Source organism: Platichthys flesus, chromosome 4 (assembly GCF_949316205.1).
Source record: "Platichthys flesus chromosome 4, fPlaFle2.1, whole genome shotgun sequence".
In the NCBI taxonomy this organism is placed as follows: Eukaryota; Metazoa; Chordata; class Actinopteri; order Pleuronectiformes; family Pleuronectidae; genus Platichthys; species Platichthys flesus.
The window spans coordinates 7,237,581-7,246,166 of NC_084948.1; the positions used below are offsets into that span (position 1 = coordinate 7,237,581).

The following is an 8,586-nucleotide window of genomic DNA, read 5'->3' on the forward strand; positions in this document are numbered from 1 at the left end:
AAAAGCTGAAAATATGACTTTAAGCAGCTTTCTAGTCACTTAAGAAAATGCCCACAACATTACATCATATCTCAAACAGGCATATATAGCAGACTATATTTCATATAGAAGCAGTGACAGTCACAGCACTCATTTCCCTCACTGCTCTTTTGTAGCAGCATTATGGATGTATTCATTTCCCCATGAGATGCGACAGAAAGACATTGTGTTGCCTCCAAACTATTTCAGCTCATATTCAAAGAGCCAAGCACTCGTTTATTTTGCTTTGGCTGACTCAAATCACCGGCGCGTGCGTGTGTCTGCTGTGTGCGTGGGTGAGTTGCGTATACGCCCCCTCGCCTCTGTGTGTGTGTGTGTGTGTATGTGTGTGTTCGTGACGCACGAGTCAGGTGCTCCCTCTAATAGCGTGAGGAGCTGTCCGCGGTGCTGAGAACAACAAGGACTCTGTGAGGCACAGAGATGCTCAGCTCCCGACCAACCAACTAATTACAAAGGTAACTCTTGTGTTTGCTTTCTTTCACACTCTGCAGCACGGCTGGAGACATGTTTCCTTCGCACTGAATGCAGACGGATTTCCTGTCTCTGTCACTTCAGCCGCTGTGTGTAACAGTAGCTGTTTGCCAACCTGATGCTCCGACACAGATGTGGAGGCGAAGAGGTTGTGTTTGCGCTGCTCGCCGCGTTTCTTTGTTCTCGATCAGCGATCTGCTCCTTTATTCAACCGTCTTTCAGCGCGAACATTTTGCCTGACGTAAAAACGTCAGAAACGATTACTGAGCCGAGTTTTTACATTTAAAAAGTAAAACTGGCAGAATAACAACAATTTCTCGTCGCGTATTGTCAGTTTTAAATTATTTGTGTATCTATATTAATACAGAAATACCCAACTGTACCTATAACCTATCTATCTATCCATCTATCCATCTATCTATCTATATATCTAACTATCTATCTATCTATCTATCTATCTATCTGTCTGTCTGTCTGTCTGTCTGTCTGTCTGTCTGTCAGTCTGTCTGTCTGTCTGTCTGTCTGTCTGTCTGTCTGTCTGTCTGTCTGTCTGTCTGTCTGTCTATCTATCTATCTATCTATCTATCTATATTGATATAAATAGATATATACCTAAAAAAATTATATATCTATATAGATTTATATATCTAAAAAATGTATACATCTATATAGATATATAGATAGACATAGATATATAGATATATACATCTTTAAATCTAACTATACCTCCATTTTGCATGTACTTGCATTCAAATAAACATTTAAATACATTATTACCCTTCAGATTTTATTGGCCAGACCAGTTTGTTTAAACAGAAACTCGGTGAAAACAGAGAGAAACATCAGCCTTACCGGGTTGCCCTGACAACGGGGCCGTGACTCACAGAGAGCATCAATTTGACGACTAATGAGATTTGTATGGGAGCTGAATGCCGCTGCTATTACTGCTGCTGGCAAACAGGCGGCAGGACTCCGAAAAATAACTACAAAAACAACGACAAAATAATAATAGGGTCATTAACTTGGATTTTGTCAAGTAGTTCAGATATTCAACATAAATATTAAATGGTGGATGAATCCGATTTTCAGCCTGAGCTCTTCACTTAGAATCAATACAGTTGTCGTATTGGTCTGTGATGCGGTCATCAGACCAGACGTTTTGAGTGATGATAAGGTCGACAGAGCACTAACCGCTGGGAACCTGTTAGCTTAATGTGTAAAGGTTAGTGCTGACATGTGCATCATTGTCTTGTCCTCTGCAGGCGTCGCCATGCTGTCCCTCCCAGAGACCTCCACCACGAGCAAACTCTTCCTCATTTGTTTTACCAACCTTCCCCTAATCCTCCTCTTCCTAAGTTCCTCTGGTGTTCATGGGGTGCCACTCAGAGAGCACAAACTGTGGGGGAGCGAATCAGGCTACCAGAGAGGAAGTGTCCCCCTGGCTCCTAACGTTGACATGATTAAAGCCTTGGAGTACATCGAGAGCCTCCGTCAGAGAAGCGGCACGGACTCCCAGCAGCACATCCCTCTCTCTGTGGGCTACGAGGCCAACCACATGGATGATGCAGAGAAGCTACGTGCAATGCTGAGACTGGCTTCTAACCCTACGCAGAGTAAAGATGACGATGAGGAAGAAGAGGAAGGAAGGGAGGACAAGAGTGAAGAGCTGCTCCAGGCCGTGCTCAGCACACTCCAGCAGACGGAAAAGGCATCCAAGCTAGATTCACTTCATCCAAGTGCCGAAGGAGAAGGCATAAAGGACAGCGTGTATCCCCGGGTGCAGCAGAAGCAACAGGGCATCCCGCTCCATGAGAAGCTGCCGCTGATGTTCGAGGATGAGGAGGAGGGTGAGGGGGGAGAGGAAGAGGGGGATGAGCGGCCAGGTAAAGAGAGCCACTTCAAACGCACCAATGAGAACGTGGAGGAGAAGTATACACCTCAGAATCTGGCCACGCTACAGTCTGTGTTCGACGAACTGGACAAGCGGACTAGTGCCAAGACCATGCACAAGCGCCAAGATGAAGAAGGTGACATGGAGAATGAGGACGAGGACGAGGAGGAGGAAGAGGATGATGACATGTTTAAGGTGAGGAATGTGGCGTACGATGATGCACTTGACTGGGGTCCACTGCAAGAACAGGAGGAGGAAGAGGAAGAGGAGGGGGGGGACAAACATGATATTGACCGAGGGCTTGATTATGTTGACGACAACGACGAAGAGGTGCATGAGGATGATGAAGAAGAGGAGGCTGAAGGTTACCCAGTCAAGAGGTCAAACAATCCAAACGATGTTGCCAACCTAGTGGACTATTACCTCCTGAAAGTGCTGGAGAAAACAGAGGAAGAAGAGCAGAAACGAGAGATGGAGGAAGAGGAGGAGAAGCAGCGGACTGAGAGGAGAGCAGCTCAGGCACAGTACAGAGACGACATATTCCCGCGTACCATCTACGAGTTCATTCAGATCTCCCAAAAATACCAGATCCCACCTGAAGACCTAATGGACATGCTCAAATCTGGTGGAATGATGAATCAAATCAAGTCACAAAAGATGAGCAAATTAAACAGAGCACAAAACCAGCTCTCTCAGGTATCCAGCAAAAAGATACACAAGATTCCCGAGGCTACATTCTACAGCAGACGCCTGCCCGACACTCACAAATCCCCAGAGGAGCTGAGGACAGAGGAAATCCTCAAAATCCTGGGTTTAGGCGGCACGGACGACCGAGCTCCTGTCAGAACGCAGAAGCAGTACAAGAGCTCGCTGTCACGACTTCACACTCAGCCTGCGCGAGGTTTGGGGGAATCCACTCCCACGCAGCGGCGCTTTCCCAGCACACTGAAGAACGACTACGACGACACCCTGGCTGAGGATGAGCTGGCAGCGTATTTGGCAGCTCAGATGCCGGCCCAGTATCTGAACCCCACGTACAGCAGAGGCAGCAAGTCGAGCCAGAAGCGTGACGAGGCTGGACAGAGCATGACGGGCTCTTTTGAACAGGCCATACAAGACTATTTTGGTCACATGGACTCAGATAAAAGCCCGAATGAAAAGAGACAGTCTGAGGACACCGAGAGGGGAGGGGGCACGCAAATGCAAGACTTTGAAAATGAGGCCGTGATGAAACTGCTGAGCTACCTGAACCCAGAAACTGAAGAAAGTGATAAAGATGGGAAAAGTGTCCAGGGATATAAATAAAGGTGTAAATATATATATGTATGTAAGTATGTATGTACAGGGAGAGAATGAAAACATAGAAATGCCGTCAAATTCAGTTATTATGTAGGTTTACAAAAGTTATTTATTAGCAGAAATATGACTGGTCTGACTTTCATGGTTACTCATTTGAGGTTTGTTTTTTTAAATGTTCATCAACAGCACTTAACATCCAGTACATGTCACTCACCAGCCTCACATTTCAACACACACACAGACACACACACCAACACACACTATCAGTGTTGCATCCCTAAGATTCACTTGTGTTTATCTCTATTTTTTGTTAAATCTTTCTCAAATGTGGCCATATGTGACAAATCTGAGGTGAATAAAGCATTGACTTAATTTTTTCCTACCGTGTGGTGTTTCTTTATTAAACATGTTTTGCCTGTTACGTCTCAATGTGGTTGCAAGAACATATTTAAAAAGTTAATAAATAAAAAAAACATTTCATATCTCCTCATAAATGTTAAGATTAGAAGGCACTTTTAGACAAACACAATAACAATTCTTAATAACTTAAAAGTTATTAATCAACCACAGCATGAGGCAAAATCAGTCATTAGAAGTCATTCCGTGAAAATGTTCCGGAGCAATAAACCTTTTGCTCAAAGTTTTGATATCCTTGTGCCGTCTCGGCTCAGTAGGCTGGCTTGCTCATGTATTCCTCCATCGTCTGTAATGAGAGAAGCGAAACGTTTCATATGAGTTATTGCAAAACCTACACCAACTTTTGGTCCACCAGCTCAGGCTGTACCTCCTGGAAAGTGTCGGCCTCCTCTATCGATGCACCCACAGCTAACTTCGACGTTTCTACGACTTCTCCTCCCATCAGGAATTCGTCCAGGATGAAGTACGCCTTCTCAAAGTTGAAAATGATGTCCAGCTCACACACCTGACAGACAGAACAATAAACAGTCCATTAAAATGTAGATACGTTGCACTTCCTCTGTGAACGATGTGGAAGCTAATTATACCCATTAGAGGAATTATTCCAACAACTATTTCTGCTCTTCTAGAAAGGATGAGCAGGACCGAGGTGAACCTTATGAAGAATTCAATGATGACAAGTTGATGAGAGAAATAACAAGCAGTGAGTGGTGGTAGTAATCCACTTATTGTTGTTTTTTCTGTAAATCGGAATGAAGAAGCTGGACCCCAAAGTGGTTTTGAAGCAGATGCATCATCTGAACACCAGGGGGAGACTGTCCACATATACTGGACACAAATATCTATATAACAACTTTAGCTCAGAGTGTTTGTCCTGTGTATGATGGTAAGTTTTAATAAAAACTGTTTCTGAGCCTTTTCACATCTGATGTTTAGAAATACAACAGAGTGAATCCCAGCATCCAAATTAAAAAGTTCTGTGAAAGAATGGAGGCTGGGGCAGCAGAATAATGTCCATTAGACTCGTGTTTTCAAGGATCACGTTGTTTTTTATAAATAATCTTTGTTACAACTGCATGGCTGTTTGTTTCTGGATAAATCAACAGGTACTCATTAAACAAAAAGTCATAATCTGACGTGTAAGCACTTTGCGACCCCTGTTGTCGCCTAATGGGACACACAGATAAATCAATTTCAATAATTGTGTTGTACATCAGACTGAAATCAAATTATGTTTGAAACGTGATGGACACTTTTCACATCAAATCCTTTCAGACAAAGTTACAAGCAACAAGTTAGTCTGGCTTAACAAGAATGACCCTCAGTAGAGCATATATCTCCACTAAGGCCCGACAGTCCCCTTAGATTCAATCTAGCTGCACCAAACTACACACACTCAGAGATATCTGTTGCCTAATTGGGCCTAAACTTTTTTCATCAAGTTCCCTGAGCTATTTCCTGGGAAATCAGTGAGAAGAAGAAAAAAAAAACAATGTCCAAAAATTAAATATCTGGACCTGCCCCAACATCCAGATCCACACCAATATTGACTGGGTTCTTCCCCTACCCATTCCACATCTTCCCACTAAGTGTCATGGTAATCGGTCCAGTAGCATTTGCGTAAAGTTGTTATGAATTACATTCATGTTGCTGTTGCCTAGCAGCAATGTTCTCCATGAAGGCAGCAATAGCTCCAATTCAACCTGGGTATAAGAGTATTTAGCCAGAATCATTGAAAAAAAACCTTTTGTTTACATAATTAATATATTAATAATGATCAGGATCCAGAAATGCAGGTCTACTTACATTTCCAAAGTATCTATCCAACAACTCTACGTATCGGTGCAGAACCTCAAGGGCCAGCAGCTCATTATCCTGCTCATCCAGCCCGACACTGAAATACAAGCTGGCGTACCTGAAGTTTCAAAGGATCAATGTCACATATTTACAGCAACAAGGTTGTCAAAATAAATCAGAAGACGTTTCAACATTACATGACATCAGTGGAAAGAAGGTGAAAAAGACCTACATTTAATTGTGAAGGTTTTTTTTCCCATTGACGAAGGGAATAATTCATGGATCTTGATGAAACAAATCAGTCATGTTTGTGGTGGAGGTGTTTCTATATTTTTGCAAAATGAATGTAAATTTAATCAGCGAGACGATCTTACTTTCTATCCTGAGTGTTTTGATGTTGAATCCCTGGTTCTTGAAAGTTCTCTGTGTGGAATCTGGTCGTCTGATTGGATTTCAGGGGCCTGTTGGGCCTTGGTAGAGGTTTGTGCTCCACTGAGTGACATTCTGCAACTGCACTGGATCATGTAGTGATGTGACAGTGTGTCCTCCATTAACTCTACCTTTATAACAAGATTGTTAGAAGATAAAACGCCGAAAGAGGATAGTGCTTCTGTTGCACCATCACTAACATGGGCCTGTCAGTAATCAGGGCCATACTCTGTGTGTTAAACTTGACCTCTGATCTTTCCAGGTCTTGTTAACCATTGTTGAGAATGGGTGTGTCTAAAACATTTCACTTACAGACACTCAGACAGTCTGTGTCTGCCAGGAAAGACCTGGCGATGACAGCACATTACAAAAGAGCAATAACTTGTAAAAGACACACAACTGTGTCTCTAGGCACCTCTTGTAAACAATCTTGAGGTCCTTCCACTGGAGGAAGTTGCAGGTACGTGCTGGACGGGCCAACACTAGTGCTACCATGTCCCGGATCACCTTCTTCTTCTCCCGCTCCGACAGCGGCGTGAACCACTTCTGCAGCCGCAGCTTCCCCTGCCGACTGAACAGCAACAGGAAGTGCATCTGAAGAGGAGGGGGGAGAGAAGCGTTGAGTGACTTGTGACCGTTCGACAATATTAAGAATGACTGCAGAAAATTGGAAATAACCTAAAGGGGGAATCTTGTGTTGTGAGGGTTAAATCCATGTAGTTTGACAACAGGGAGAAAACAGACACAGATGTTTCTGCAAACTATATTAGCTCCTCAGCTGCATCAAAAATCCAAACCACTCAATAGTCCGGGTTGCACCAATCAGCTTTCACATCAGTGAAGGAAAATGAAGATCACCAAGGAAACATTGACACCTTCTTCAACTCAGGTGATAAAGATGTGTCAGAGTTCAATGCTGCTATTGTGCAAGTGCAATTAAGAGCCCTTTGCCCTGAGGTGCAGCCGCACGCTGATAATGTCTGAGTGAAGATAAGGAGGAGAGACAGCAGGTGTACAACACTATATCACAGCTACTGGCTGTGAATCTGGATTATTCAATCTCAACCAGTTCTTTTTACAAAGAGGATTTACATTCAGCTGCCTTTGGGACATTGTTGTTACACAGACAGTGTTAGTCCGTCTATAGCTTTTCACTCTGACACCAGCTTTTCCAATAAAACATTTATATCTGATAAATTATACATTATCTATCATTTCCATATGTTCAAAGGAACCAGGATTGATCAGGATCTTAAAACACTCCATTGAAACTGTATTTCAATGTCATGACTTTTGGCCATGGAGTTCTTCCTCTGAGAGGATTTGCAACAATAGAAAAAAATAATACTTTTGATAATTTTTTAAACTAGTGAATTCGAGAAACTATATCTAATAAAGTACTGCAACGTTTCTTAGCCCTGTATTGTTTGTATAAGCCACGTGCACGGACCCAGTTACTCACCATGTTGTCACAGTCAGTGAGAAGATGTCTCCCACATTCAGATCCTGCAGGTTTCTGATCCTCACTCACACGTTCCCTCGTGGGTTTCGAGAACAGGAGACATTGTTGCTGCTGAGCGCGCGCGAACACCTTCTCCGATCAGCGCCGCGCCCGCGCCCGCTGCTTATTGGCTGGCCGGGCAACACATACACACACACACACACACACACACACAGACAGAAACTGATACATACATACACACGCACACACAAACTGACCGAAAATGAAACACAATGACACACAGTGACACAAACAGACACACAATGACACACACACTCACACAGACACACAATGACAAACACACACACACACACATACACAAACTGACACACGCATACACAAACCCACATGCACACACACACTGACACAAAATGAAACACAATGACACACAGTGACACAATGACACACACACACACACACACACACACACACACACACACACACACACACTCACACACTCACACACACACACACACTCACCCACACACACACACACACACTGATGCAACTGACATACAGACACACACTGACACTAACTCACACACATACGCAGGTGAGTCAGCCAGTGAGCTGCTGCAGGCACGAGGTTATGCATCAAATTTGCAGAAGATGTTTTACTTCTCTAATATGTAGGTTTAAGGAAAAGTTGTTTATAAAGTTGAGGTGCCAAATAGCATCATGAGATAAAGTAAAGTTTTTGAGAAGCTTATTCAAATCATGAGATTTACTTGAGGTGCTAAGT

The 8,586-nt window shown here is 43.3% G+C and overlaps 2 protein-coding genes across 2 annotated transcripts; one reads left to right on the forward strand and one right to left on the reverse strand.

The window, feature by feature from the left end:
- The first annotated feature begins 395 nt into the window (after positions 1-395).
- scg2a (secretogranin II a) lies at positions 396-4,077 on the forward strand. The gene is made up of 2 exons (XM_062385682.1): positions 396-494; positions 1,773-4,077. Exon 2 carries the CDS (start codon positions 1,781-1,783, stop codon positions 3,704-3,706), a length of 1,926 nt encoding a protein of 641 aa, XP_062241666.1. The 5' UTR covers positions 396-494; positions 1,773-1,780; the 3' UTR covers positions 3,707-4,077.
- A 153-nt stretch (positions 4,078-4,230) lies between these two features.
- Positions 4,231-7,960, reverse strand: ap1s3a (adaptor related protein complex 1 subunit sigma 3a). The gene is made up of 5 exons (XM_062385686.1): positions 7,806-7,960; positions 6,759-6,937; positions 5,924-6,032; positions 4,485-4,622; positions 4,231-4,403 (listed from the first exon to the last, which is right to left on the reverse strand). Exons 1-5 carry the CDS (start codon positions 7,806-7,808, stop codon positions 4,368-4,370), a joined length of 465 nt encoding a protein of 154 aa, XP_062241670.1. The 5' UTR covers positions 7,809-7,960; the 3' UTR covers positions 4,231-4,367.
- Positions 7,961-8,586: the final 626 nt, after the last annotated feature.